The sequence below is a fragment of the Peromyscus leucopus genome, chromosome 3 (genome assembly GCF_004664715.2).
Source record: "Peromyscus leucopus breed LL Stock chromosome 3, UCI_PerLeu_2.1, whole genome shotgun sequence".
Lineage (NCBI taxonomy): Eukaryota > Metazoa > Chordata > Mammalia > Rodentia > Cricetidae > Peromyscus > Peromyscus leucopus.
The window spans coordinates 5,640,400-5,654,742 of NC_051065.1; the positions used below are offsets into that span (position 1 = coordinate 5,640,400).

The following is a 14,343-nucleotide window of genomic DNA, read 5'->3' on the forward strand; positions in this document are numbered from 1 at the left end:
GTCACAGGCATATGAAAACAGCTAGTACTTTTATATGCCAGCTGTATTTAAGAGGTTTAGCATATTAACATATTTAACCCTCAGAACTATCTTGCCACCTCTCCAACTGGAATTTAGGAAGGTGAGTACTCTGTTGATTTCCAAGAAGGGAGTGGAACAAGGATTTGAGCTGAACAATTGGGGCACACACTTTTGTAGTGGGTAGCTTTTCCAGCTTTGACCGAACCCTTTGAGGCTTCAGTAACACCTACAAGGCGGAGCTGAGAGAGGACCTCTGAAGAGCCGAGATCCAGATGGGCCGGCTCTCTTGGTTCCTGGATCCTGGACACTGGAGGTAGACTGAGCAGAGTTCTCCAGAGAACACCACCGGACTGTGCTACATCTTTCCCAGATCCTGTAACCTGTCCCTTCACTTGTAAGTTGCCCCACAAAATAAACCTCCCTTTTAACTATGTGGAGTTGCCTTAATATTTAAACCAATACACTTTTAATTATAATCCTAAATCTAAGAAAAAAGCTTTGATATTCAGATTCAAGGGTTACATATTTGAGATCATAGCAGTATCCTGATAGGTAATGCAAAATTGAGTAGAAATGTCTGTGACGGTGAAATAACTCAGGCTGTGGAGACACATAGGTCCCCAGGGTCTGCCTCCTCCAGTTAGCTCAATGTTGATTGCAAATCTGACCCAGAAAGCTTTTTTAAAATCCTTGTGCCTAGGGTGCACACTGGTGCAAAATTAAGTAAGAGATTTAACTATATATATAAATGCTTTCAGATGGTTCTGTAGCAAAGCCAAGGTTGCAGCTCACTGTTTCAATTGGACAAATGACTTAATATTTTCATGATTAAATTTACTACTTTATAAGGAAAATATGTATGCACCTGCCATGGTGCCTGGTGCTTAGCTGCCCATAAATAGATTTTAGTCCTGTGTCCTAACCACAAGTATGCCATGGTGGTTCATAATAAAGTGAAAACAGAGGGTTTTCTGGAAATTTCATGGGATGGAAACAGGACTTTCCTGAGAGATGAGTTTCAGAAGTTCTGAAAGCATGTTTTGTGAACAGTGACGGGATGAGCCTGGTAGGCATGAGGCAGGCCGATTGGCCTCTGCACAGACTGCTCACACAGGGTCTGCACGTAAGGTGGTTTCCACAGTGTGCAGGTGGAGACAGAGACAATAGGACAGAAGATGTAGGGGACATGGGGAGCTTTAAATGGCAAGGGGAAGAGATTTGCCTCCAGGGGATGTGCAGATTCGCCTGGGATGGAGTTAGAGGGGAGCTCAGAGCTGCTCCTTGTCACACTCTTGTTTCACAGATGCAGCAAATGAGGGCATCAGTAAGTGAAGGGTGTGAGTTCAATACCAGAGTTGGACCATAATCAAGAATCTCCAATTTGTTCATTCTGATAGCATGTTATAAGTCACTTTTAGTCCAAAATCATCAGTCAAAAATGACATATGACCTAATAGTTATTTTGAGAGAACCCCCATTATCTGATTATCTTAATTTTTTTCTTTATTTTTAAAAAGTTGAATTTAGGAGTTGGAGAGATGGCTCAGTGGTTAATGGATGTTCTTGAAGAGAACCTGGGTTTGGTTCCCAGCACCCAGATGTGGCTTAGAACCATTTGTAATTCCATTTCCTGGTCTCCCAGACACCATGTATGTACTTGGTGCACATCCATGTAGGCAAAATACTCATTCACATAAAATAAAACAATTAAAAATTTTTTTCAAGTTGAATTTACTCAGTGGGTGTATGTGTTGGTAAAGACTGTGGTTAATAGTTTTCTGATAGGATAACGGTATGTTAGGGAAGTGTTTTATTTATTAGTTATTTGTTTTTAATCAGATCCCTGCAATTCAAAGAGCATCATGCATCCAGAACACTCTCAGTTCCCCAACCTTGCTGATGGCTAACTTTCCACAAACTGAGGCCCTCCATGGCTAATTCCATTATGAAGGAAAAGAGGTGATCTGCAGGAATCACTCAAATATGGATGCAATTCATTTGGGGGCATGAAGTCTTACATACATTAAAAAAAAGGCTTGGTTGGTATCTATAAACTTAGCACCCATGTCACATACTACTACACATTTATGTAGCCATGACTTTTTCTATTTTTTTAATCAGTTAGCAACACCTTTATTTACAGTGAGTTGAAGTAGCCATCTGTACAACATCTGTGAGACAGGGATTCTTGACATCTTAAATGACACCAGCTCTTCACTAAAACTGTCAAAATAGGGAGGACATAAGCCCTATGTTTTATATTTAAACACTGAATGAATCCAAGCTGTAAGTTTTGAAATAAAATATGATATATATTTTCAGTAATGACATCCTGAGGAATGAAGCCGTCTTTCAGAAAAGTCATTTCTGTATAGTTTGAGCTCTATGCTGAATGCAGATGAGATTCCCGCCACTTAAGTGAATCATATTGGATGGTATCATGGAGAAAAAATGTTTTGTCTTTTAGGACCATGGTGGATATAAAACCATGTACATACTAATACCAATTTTGGTGTATAATTTCATAAAATAAAGGGTACTTAGTGAATAAAAAAGCCTACATTATAAATATTAGAAATACTAGAGTTTTGTCACACTTCTTACTAAAAATAAGTTATAGAGAAATCTTTTCATTGTTTATATATTATGATTTGAGGAGGTTTGCTTTTTATTATTTAATGATCACTGTATACATACTTCCTTTCTCCAAATCAGAACTATTACTTTACTTTATTAAGCAATTATTACCTTATTTCCAATTATTATCTTATTTTTAGGAATAAAAGAGAAACGCAGTGATTCAAAACCATCTAAGCTAGTGTAATTGAAAAAAGACAGTTTGGCATTATTATATTATAGGTAAAAAGAATGGATCCTGTTTTGCTAAATAGTTGTATCACATTATTAAAATAACTTTTTGGGCCAGTGAATGTTTAGCTAAACAGACAACTTCTAAGTAGATTTCATTCCAGCATCGTCTACCATGACAACATCTCTCTTCATACCAAGGAAGTTCTATTATGAAGAATGGAATTATCTCTGAGAACACATAGTACATTCGAGAAAAATATTGTCTGGGCTCTGTCAGTATCTTAGAGTCTGTGGGCCTTTCAGTACTTTCTCTCTCTCTCTCTCTCTCTCTCTCTCTCTCTCTCTCTCTCTCTCTCTCTCTCTCTCTTTCCCTGTCTCTCTCTCTGTCTCCTTCTCTCTGTCTCTGTCTTTCTCTGTCTCTCTCTCTCTCTCTGTGCCTATCTTCCTGATTGTGTCATAGATTTCTGTGGAAGAAGAATTAAATGTTGGTTTAGTTGAGTAAAGCATTTTTCTTTACTCTCTATTAGATATTGGAAGACAAGTATGGACAATTTATGCTCTTGAGAAATCTAATCTAAGGAAGCCATCATTAAATACACACTGCTCTTGTGCCCTTGACGTCTTAGCATATGCACACTGTAAGATATGCAGAGACTCCTGTGTTTATATATTGTGTCCTTCATAAAACATGAAAATAAAAATGATTAGATACAAAGCAGATGCACGTATATTTTCATCTTTATTAGCTTCATCACCAGGATGGCTCTGTGCTCTTCCCTCCTCTTCCTGGTGTAAATCACACCATTCTGGAGACCACAGGTCTCAGACACACTTGAAAGAGAAGGAAGAAAACACCATGCCTGAATTGCTCTGGGAACACAGGGAGGCTGCACTGGGAACATGGTGGAAAGAGGCTTGCTAGAGAGAAGGCTACGGCATCAGATAGGAGGAAATGATAGGAAGAGTGTGTGGAGAGAGCAGAACAGAGTGGAGAAGAGTTGGAAATCCCAAAGCAAGGTTATCAGCACAAAGTGAGACAAGGAGTTGAGAGGCGGGGAAGAGATGGGAAGGGACTCTAGGGAGGAAGTCTTGCAATTTCAGGTTATAAAGCATGGCAGTCAGTGTGGGGCCTTCTCTAAAGGCCTTTAACAGTGTACCAAATCAAGTCCATGCAGTTAAGCATCAGAAAGCTGCTTCCCTGTGATATCCTCCCCCACTGGGAAGTTCAGACAGAGATGTTCCAGAGCCCAGCTGACGTGACTGCGTACTTCACAGGCTAGAACACACGCTGTCTCTTGAGCAGCCAGTGTCATGAACTTAGACTGGAAGAGCTTTTGACTCGGTTGCCGTTCAACTGAGTAGAATTACATTGTTTTACGATTGCCATAAATTGTCAGCTGATTAAAACAATGCTGAACTGGACATATAGGTGTCTCCTTTGAAGGCTGAGTCTGTGTCTCCTCCAGCAGGAAGACACAGATCATGGCACCTGACCCTCCTTAACATACCAGTCCCCTCCTGACTGGAGTTGATTATTTAGAACACATGTTCAAGAATGGGACATACCCACGTTTGCTAACTGCATGCCAAATTGCGATTTGCCCTGCTCATTTGGGAAACTCATTTTCCATTCCAGCAGCCGTGTGAAGTTCACGGCAAGGCTAGTGCAGCTGTGTGTGATTTCTCAGGCCTTTCTGAGGAGGGCAGTGCTGGGGTCAGGATGCAGCACAGTAACCAGGACAGTTGAGGAACACATGCCCCGAGTCTTAACCTTTCCCTGCTGGAAGAAGATTGAGAGGAGGCAGACTTAGAGAGTAGAGTTTAGAGAAGTGTCTCATTGCAGGTCTAGCCATGGCTCAGGCAAGATTTAAAGCTGTAATCTGAGTCTGATAGCCTCATCTCCCTACTTGTACAGATGCTCAAAATGTGAGCGATAGCTGTGGTCATTTCCCATCATTTATTTTCTATCTACCATGTGTGAATTATGTACAGATTATGCATGTATGTAGTGAATTGCTGTCACACAAAAAAGGGAACTGGAGATAAGGCTCAATGGGTGAAGAAGACCTGGATTTGTTCCCAGAGACCCACATGATGAGAGGAGAGAACTGAATCATGCAGGCTGTCCTCTGACCCTCATGTGCACGCTTTGGTACACAAACACATTACATTAAAATGTAATAAAAAAATACAGTGAAAAAAAGCCAACTTCCTGCCCTCATGAGACCATTATCTTCAGAAGAACGACACTAAACAAGGAATTACATACTTCATTTAATTGTAGAGATTGTGATGCAAGAAAAGCACAGAGTTAGGAAATGAGTTACAAGCTAAGAGAAGGCTCCAGGAAGAATTCACCTCTGATCTGCGATTTCTAGATGGCTACGGGTTAGGAATGAAGCATGCACAGGGTTTGATTAATCGAGTGTTTCAACTATAAAAGCAATGCATTTACATTTATAGTATGTTTTGATGTTTATGGGAATGTAAGAAGTAAAATCCTTGTTTAAAACAAGGGTAGACTAATTAAACATGTACTTATTTACTAAGGGATTTATTTTAGAGAAAGGATATCCATGTAATCACCTTTAGTGTCCCCAGATAGACAACTCTCTATTTCAGGCTGTGAAATGGCTTCAATGTAGTCTGAAGAAATGGGCTGCAACCCACAGGTTTCTTCTGGGTTAATCAACAAACCACAATCCTGCATTAAAATTTAAAAAGAGATTAGCCGTCACATCATTAACAGATCCCATGATAAGAATCATAAATAGTAAGGCACAAGGCAGAGTCCTGGGACTCACTAGCTAGTCAGCACAGTCCACTTGGCAAGCTCCAGGCCAAGTTCTTGCCTCAAGAAGAATGCTGATGGTTCCTAAGGTTGGTTTGTTTTTTTTTTTTTTGGGGGGGGGGTATCTGCATGCATGTGGCCACACATGAAAGCCCATCTGCATGCACGCATGTGCATCTATATACACAATTTTCATTTCTACACACACACACACACACACACACACACACACACACACACACACACACAGATATTCTGTGGCAAGTAACTTTTAAGGACGAAAGGAGCACACAGTCAGCGGGTGTCAGAAAGGGGGCTTATCCACATAGTTGGGTACACTGTGCGCTCATTTTATGGAAAAAGAGAGTGGTGAGACCCATTGGAAAGAGCTCACTGCACTTGGGAATTTTCGATCTAGCCATTCATGAGCTAACTGGCTGTGATATTAAGTCACATGATCTAGCTTTCTCATTACAAAATGGTGACAGGTAGAGAGAGGAGAGAAAGGAATCGCATCACATGACCTCAAGTTCTGTGGCCAGCTGTCTTAGGTGCCTGCACAATAGTCACCCTTATTCCCTTCCTGCTTTCCTTCAACTTTTTTTTTTTTTTTGCTGCTATTTGCTCGATGTTTAAAACAAATCCATTTCCCAGCATTTCCTGTGGATAAAACTGGTCACAGGCAGAGCTGTTGTCCAAAACCTATACATGAATTTCAGGTGTGGATTTCTGGAAAAGATGTGAGTCCCCAGAGAAACATGTTTCTTGTCACTCTGTATCTTCTTTCACTTGAGATGCAAATGTGAGACTAAAGGATGAGCAGCCTTCTTGTGATCTTGAAGCAACATGGAGCAGAAAGGGTAGAGACAACTCAGTGGCTATTCTGCAGATCTCATAATAAAAGAAAAAAAAAAACTACAGAAGAAATATAACGGACACACACCACAGTTGGGGTTAAAAATCTATTTGGATTTCACCTTTCCCTACTCCCCTCTCTGGGAAAGGAAGTTAATAGCAGGCGCCCTTGTCTGTCTTACAACAGGGAGCGCGCTGCCTTTTGCGCGAGCTGATTGCTGAGAATCCTGCATTTCGCTGATGTAAAATTTCTTCTTCTTAAAAAAAAAAAAAAGATTTCTAATGATTTTTAATCTAAATTTATTTTGGAGGGACATATGGATGTGCATGCCGCAGGGCATGTGCGGAGGCCAAAGGCCGTCTTGAGGGGGAGGTTGGGTGACCGTTTGAGGGAACTGGCTCTCTCTCTCCACCACGTGCGTACCCCCCGACTGAACTCAGGTCATCAGTCCTGGCAGCAAACTCCTGACCCCCTGAGCCACCTCAGTGGCCCCCAGAGCTTGTTCCTTTGCTCTACCTTTTTTTGGCACCCTGCCTTTCAGGACAGGGTTGTGGTAGCTGGAACGACTATTAGGAGATCTGAGGGAAAGGGCAGAGCTGTGATGATGTAGTTCTGACTCCCCTGATCTGCAGCCTCTGCTGTTGGAGGTTTTGGCATGTAAAAGGAAAAGAATGCTTACTTCAGTTTCTATTAGTCGGGTTGGGGTCACTCACAAAAACAGCTACTTTTGACCTTACAGGTTGCCATCCCCAAATCTGCCCTTTACCGTACAAGCTCCCCAGGCGCTCACAAGAGCCCCAGTTTCTAGGTCAACCCTGTTACCAGTCTCTCCTCATTTCCCCCAGCATCCCACTAATCTCCACGCCTTTGCTTAGACTGTGTCCTTCTTTTCCCTCTTGACTTCCGTTACTGCTATGTGGACCTGTGCCCTTGTATTTATTTACCATTGGGATTGCTTTGTCCTCTTCATGGGTCTCTCTTGCCAGCCCAGGCATCCATTTCCTGTATGGTTGCTAAACGTCTTTCCCACATGCAAATGCCTGCTCCCATTCTCTAGACTGCATTGCAAGTATTGACTCAAACAGCTGTTGGTGTGTCCAGGACATCGTTCTATGTTGTCTCTGTGCCTTTACATGCACAGCTGTCTGCTCCCCTGCACTCCCATCGACTGCAGTCAGAGCCCCTTCTGCAGAGCTGGCGCCGATGTTCTGAGGCCGGGTGTGTGTATGTGTGGCACTGCTCTTTCTTATTGTCCTACGGTCACTTTCTCTATCAGTTAACCTCTTGCTGTGAGGACAGGAAGACTGGCTTTTATGCTCATAGCTTCTGTCTCTATACCGTGTAGCTGGGAACACAACAGACATGAAAGTGTGTCATGCTAAGCCCTACATGCACCGTGGGGGAAGACGTGGGGTGTGTCTGTGTGCTCCTTGGAGCAAGGGTCATGTTGTTGTCTTCCAGTTGTGAGGAGAAAAGACACGAAGTGGGTTTAGCTGATAGCACTTCATCCTAGGGTCATTTTAAAAGTTTTTTTTTTTTTTTTTTTTTTTTTTTTTTTTTTTTTTTTTTTTTTTTTTTTTAAAGCACTTGCATTTCTTTTATTTAGGACATGTCATAAAAGAATAAAAGATGACCTCTAAATATAGAACACAGCAAAAATTAAATGGCACTAAATGAAGCATTTAAGATATTATTGGGGATAAAATTGTTGCTTAAGTCATCAGAGAATGATAGCTCCTGACATAAAGTAAATTTTACTGTTTTTTGTTTTGTTTAATTTTTGTTTTTATTTTTTGTTTGTTGTTTAAAGCTTTCTTTTTATTTATTCTATGTTTAAATTTTGCTTTTTCTAAAGAATTCATCATAAGAGTCTTCTGAGAAATATTCAAGGTGTCCTGCAAGATATGATATTCTATGATGAGTACTGTAAAATGAAAAAAAAAAGGAAGAATTTGGATTTTGAGATTTGCCAGGACTTTGACTGAAGTTCTTCTGTGAAACTTTTTGGCAAGAAGATGATTATCTTAAACACATACTGAAAAATAAGATCATATGTCCTGAATTGAATGTTGCTCAAATTTCAGATGCCTATTAAAGAAAACTACACCATAAATAAGCATAACTTGGTGCAATACTTAAATGAATACAGTCATATACATATTTAGGACATGCAGAGTTTTATTGTTATAAAAGTTCCATATTCACAATATAATCAGAGACATTAAGTAAGCATACTTAATTTGTCAAATATGCATCAAGTAACTTGTCTGCTCCATGAATACTAGGATGAATATCAGTTGCTAGTTGGAGTTTCTAAGATGCCTTCCTTGTGAAAAAAAATTAACAAAAACTCCATATTCTCCAGTGCTGTGGGATGTCTTTTTGTATGCTGTGAATATATGCTGTTCCCATTAGTTAGTAAATAAAGCTGCTTTGGCCTATGACAAGAAAGTTTATGGACAGGCAGGAAATCCAAGTAGAGAGACAGGGGAAAAAAGGACAGATGGTGGGGAGACACTATCCACTGCCCAAGGAGCAGCAAGATGCCCGCAGACTAGTAATGCCATCACCAAGTGGCAACTTATAAATTAATAGAAATGGGTTAAGTTATAAGAGCTAGCTAGCAAGAAGCTTGAGCCATAGGCCATCCAGATTATAATTAATATAAGCCTCTGTGTGTTTACTTGGGTCTGAATGTCTATAGGACTGGGCAGGCAGGACACAGGAAAACTTCTGACTACACTCCAGTATGAAACTGAAGCATAGTGATAACAATAATGATGGTTGAAATCACTATGCATTTCTTAGCATCTTCTCTACACCAGCCCTCGTATTAGGCAATTTTTTTTCTCATGGCAGTTGATCAATTTAGAGATAAGAAAAGAGAAATGCTGTGTGAGTTTGGATTTATACTCAGGTCTACCTCACTTTAAAACTCAGCTACCTCGCCTTAGCATATTGATGATGTCCATAAAGATAGAGCAGAACATTACTTTTGCCACCCGAGTTGAGACTTTCTGAGAAAGGTGTAGCCTTTTTTCTGCTTTGCTCCACCTTCACCCCAACCCCAGTTGGAATTTGGTGAGTCAAGGTGAAGCTACACATGGACTGAGTTTGGTGTGAGCTCATGGCAACAACCATGTGATTATTTAGCATGACTGTGGGCATGTGATAATCAATTTAAACATGACTCCCAATTGAAAATAATGTCAATGTATGGCATCAATGATAAGCGGTTCATTTAAAGATGGGTCCCAGTTCCAGCTAAAAGGCCATCAGAACAAAGACAAATGAGAAATAAAAGTAATCATGTCTTACAGAGAGCCTGACATGCCAGGCATGTCAGACAAGATATTCCATTGGTGGCATTCCAACCTGCCAGACAAGATATACCCATTGGTACAATAGCAGTATAAAGATTATAAGGGTAACCAACCACTTTGAGCTTATTTTTGAGGCCTGCTCCATGCATGGTACTATTATCCTATTCCAAATCCCATGACTTAGGAGAAGGCCCTAAATGGAGGAACCTACTACTGCTGTATTGCTAAATCCATATGTTGTCAAATTGCCTTCTCTATATATGCTTCAACCCACAGATTAGTGTTGTCCTCAACCTTGGCCAGAGATGCTTCTCCCTGCAGTAGACTTTATTGTTGTAAAAGTTCCATATTCACAAATATAACAAAAGACATTAACTAAACATACTTAATTTGCTAATGAGGGGTTAATGCGGCGATTCATAACTGGTCAAAGGGCTGAGACTAAGTGACAGCTGAATATATTTGGCCTAAATGGTACATCCCTGTCAAATCCCCTCCTAAGGCTTAAGGGACATCACAGAGGAGAAGGCAGAGAGGATATAAGAGCCAGATGGTGGGGAAGAGTGATGTGAAATGCTGTCTTCTGGGAATGACATGCCCATTGCATTCACAAACTCATTATAGCTATAGTTACCTCTATAAGACCTGGACCTCTAATAGAACATCTGAATCCACACAGTGAAGAACCACCACCGAGTGTGAGACCACTGTGTTTCTTTCCTAAGCAAGTGTCAAGGGGAATATGGTCATACATTGTATTATGAAAGTATTCTAAGTTGGTCCACAAAAACTAAGGAGGAAGGGAAACTGAAACAAATTACAAGCAGATGAATTCATTATTTTCCATTAAATATACTAATATGATATCAATATTTGGAATACTTCATATTTCTCATGCATTCCACATCTCTGAACTAATATGAAATTTCATTTTCAACTTAGACCTCAAATAAGCTGAGATGGAGGGTCACTGTGGTACTGAATGTTGAGGTCCACTCAGAAGAGCACCCTGTAGTCTTGACTGAGAAACATACATGTGTCTCTGGGCTTTGTAGGATTTAGACTGGAAAATCTGTGGGTATGGGGCTTGTGAATGACTAATGCTTCCCACTTCCAGGGATCTAGAAACCCCAAGGAAGGCAGTCTTTATTGTGGTCGCTCAGCACTTTTGGTTTTGGTTCCAGCTGGAATCCAGAAGGGTAGATATAAAGGCAAATGAAAAGGAAAACTGAATTTATATGTTTGGATATCTGAAAACGCTCAGCCCTTTTTGATTCATGAACAAAGCAGTACAGAACTGGAACTGAACGTGCTGCTTTGCACTCTGTTGCACTTTGAAGAATCTGGATCTGTTTGGGAAAAGTCAAAACAATAACAACAACACAACAACATCAAGAAAAGGTTATTTCCCATTTCAATGAGCAAACCTGTCTTTTGTAGATTAAAGCTGAAATAGCAATGACTGGAAATAGCCTGTAGGCCACAGAGATGTTTCTAAAGACAACTGTAGGCCAATGTGTGCTTACCAGTAATGGTGATGATAAACACAATGGATGTTTTCCATATATTAAATAATAACCAGTCCTGCCAAGAAGACATTGATTAGTCATACTGAAAATACTTGCTGTTGTAAGTATTCAGCTTGGTCTTTTTCACTAGTAAATTGTCCAGTGAGCAGGCAGGCCAAGATTGAAGTCTTTAAAAATGTGGCTTTAGTAGGGAGTATTTTGTCTGAGTGGCACCAAAAGAGTTGACTTTTTAATAAAACATGCAGTTATACCAACTTTGGGCCATTTGGATATTTTCTATCTCCATTCATTAGGGGAACATATACCAACACACCTCAACACACACACGGGATGGTCTTGAGATGTGTGGAACTTTATACTTGAAGGACTTTAAACTTTAAACATCTATGAACAAGATTAGCATTGCAGTGCTGATTTCTTCCATGTCTGCTTTCAGAAACTGAGGGATGCTGGGGTGCCTACCAAAGAGTGGGGGAGCCTCAGGAAGACCCACACATGCAAGTCACCCGTTGCCGGATATCATGTACTATTGAGTTTGTCACAGACAAGATTGGCTGTGAGCAAAACCAATTCTTCCACTGTTTTCATAGAGTATCTTATGATGTAAACATGAAAACAGAGTAAATTATCAGACTAAAGCAAATACGAGAATGTACTGAGTATTTAGCACAGCTATACAGCTGACCAATACCTTTGAAATGGTAAGAGAAGATACTGGGAAACATAAATAACAGCATCGTCTACAGATATATCCCTGCTTAGAAAGAGGCAGGACTGCTTAACATAGATTAGCATATTTATATGGAACCAACTAGAATCAAAAGAACCGGAGCCCATGAAACATTTTAGGGCTTGATACCCCAACCTGGCTTATAAACCCTTGACTCTTTGACCCCTAAATAAACCTTACTTCCAGTGGGGCTCCATCCAAAATTGTGCTGCCCTCTAATTAGAACCTAGTCTCAAACATAGTCTCAAAACTAGAACATATTGCATCTAGATAATAATTAAGGGAAATTTGTAGCTGGAGAATTTTTCTCTCTGGGTCCCGCCAAGCCCCGGCAGTCTGACAGCCCACTTATAAAATAAACACACAGATGCTTATATTATTTAAACTGTTTGGACTAATGACTCAGGCTTCTAGCCATCTAGTTCTTACGTGTTAAATGAATCCATTTCTATAAATCTATAACTTGCCACGTGGCTCATGGCTTACCGGCATCTTCACATGCTGCTTGTTGTGGCAGTGGCTGGCAGTATCTCCTCCTCAGCCTTCCACTTCCCAGAATTCTCTCAATTCTCCTCTCTGTTAGTCCCATCTATACTTCCTGCCTGGCCACTGGCCAATCAGCTTTTTATTTATTGACCAATCAGAGCAATTTGACATACAGACCATCCCACGGCAGAAATCTTTCCCAAAAAGCCAGTATTTCAAGCACTTTCTCTAAAGATCAGTAAAAGCTAAGATGACTAGAGAACTCCCGCCATGTTCAAGTGAGGAGTCTTTGTAAATCCTGCCACTGAATTAAACAGTGTGGTCAATGGGCCACTGAGGCTTTGGTCCTTCTCTTACTTGGAAGGACCCTCTCTTACTTTGCAGTAAGTTTTCATGTTGAATTTGGAGTTACATCTTTTTTGTCTATAGGTCCCAGGGCCAGCAGTCAGGGGAAACAGAACTAGTAAATTTATCAGAAATATTGGGTTAGAACTTAGAAGAGTGCCTGGCATACAGAAATTTCTACATGTTATTACTATTATGTAATTGTTAATGATGTATTATCATTGTTGCTATTATTGATTTTGAGTATGACTTTCTACTTAATATTTACATGGCTAGAAGCTTACATTTTAAAAATCATGTAAGCTGGGCGGTGGTGGCGCACGCCTTTAATCCCAGCACTTGGGAGGCAGAGTCAGGTGGATCTCTGTGAGTTTGAGGCCAGCCTAGGTTACAGAGTGAGTTCCAGGAAAGGCACAAAGCTACACAGAGAAACCCTGTCTCAGAAAACAAACAAACAAACAAATAAAAATCATGTAAACTATGCCTTAAAAAACTCATTCAGGTCTCTGAGTAGATTTAAATTATTTTTGAAGTTCACATTAAGTCCTTGAATTTTAGTTTTGTATTAAATTTCACTGAAAGATTTGGTGTCAGTAGCATTCTCCCACATAACGTATTCAAGGGATTAGAATTCACTTTACACTATATGTCATGTCAAATAAATAATGACACAAAGTATAACCACTGCACTCATTAAAAACAGGAGTCAAGAGGCAGGGAGATACTCAGTGGGTAAAGGCATTTGTTGTGTAAACCTGAGGACCTGAGTTACATCCCTAGAACCTAAGTAAAAAGCCAGACACAGTATTGTACCTGTAACCCTAGCACTCTCATGGCAAGAGGGAGGCAGAGACAGAAGACTTTCCCAGAAGTGCAGGAGGCAGCTACCCTGGCTCACCCCAATGCAAAGATGCAGCCAGAGACCAGCTCTCAAAATCTCTAATGTTCACCATGGTTTATGTGTACCTACACTCACACTTAATACACTGTGAGCACGTGCGCGCGCGCACGCGCGCACACACACACACACACACACACACACACACACACACACACACACACAAATCCAACACTGCTCATGGCAATTTTGGGATCAACAACTAAAGTTTAGTTTTGCTAAAAAAATATAATCCAAATTATAGCTATCGAGCAATCCACATATTTGGGATAATATGCAAATATACAGCATGTGGTTCTCTTGTTTATGAGTCTAATTTTACTCATATTTAATTATGCTCATTCTCAAACACTATGAAATGATAGACAATTATTTTTCAGAATGTAGTAATAAATACTTGCCAACTCTGGATGGTATTATATTTAATCTACTTATTAAGTGTTCAGTGTAAGGCCTGACATATAAAAGGTGTTTAGTACCTGTTTATTGCATTAGTGGATGAATAGAAATATGGAATGCAACTGATTTCTGGAACAGAGCCCACAGCATGAAC

At 40.2% G+C, this 14,343-nt stretch overlaps 1 protein-coding gene across 3 annotated transcripts in view; it reads right to left on the reverse strand.

The window, feature by feature from the left end:
• The window catches only part of Cped1 (cadherin like and PC-esterase domain containing 1), a 273,161-nt gene that overhangs the window by 44,276 nt on the left and 214,542 nt on the right, over positions 1-14,343 (reverse strand). For all 3 annotated transcript variants that reach the window (XM_028873006.2, XM_028873005.2, XM_028873007.2), the window contains one exon: positions 5,419-5,536. In XM_028873006.2, the coding sequence (XP_028728839.1) occupies positions 5,419-5,536 (118 nt within the window). The remainder of the gene's footprint in view (positions 1-5,418; positions 5,537-14,343) is intronic.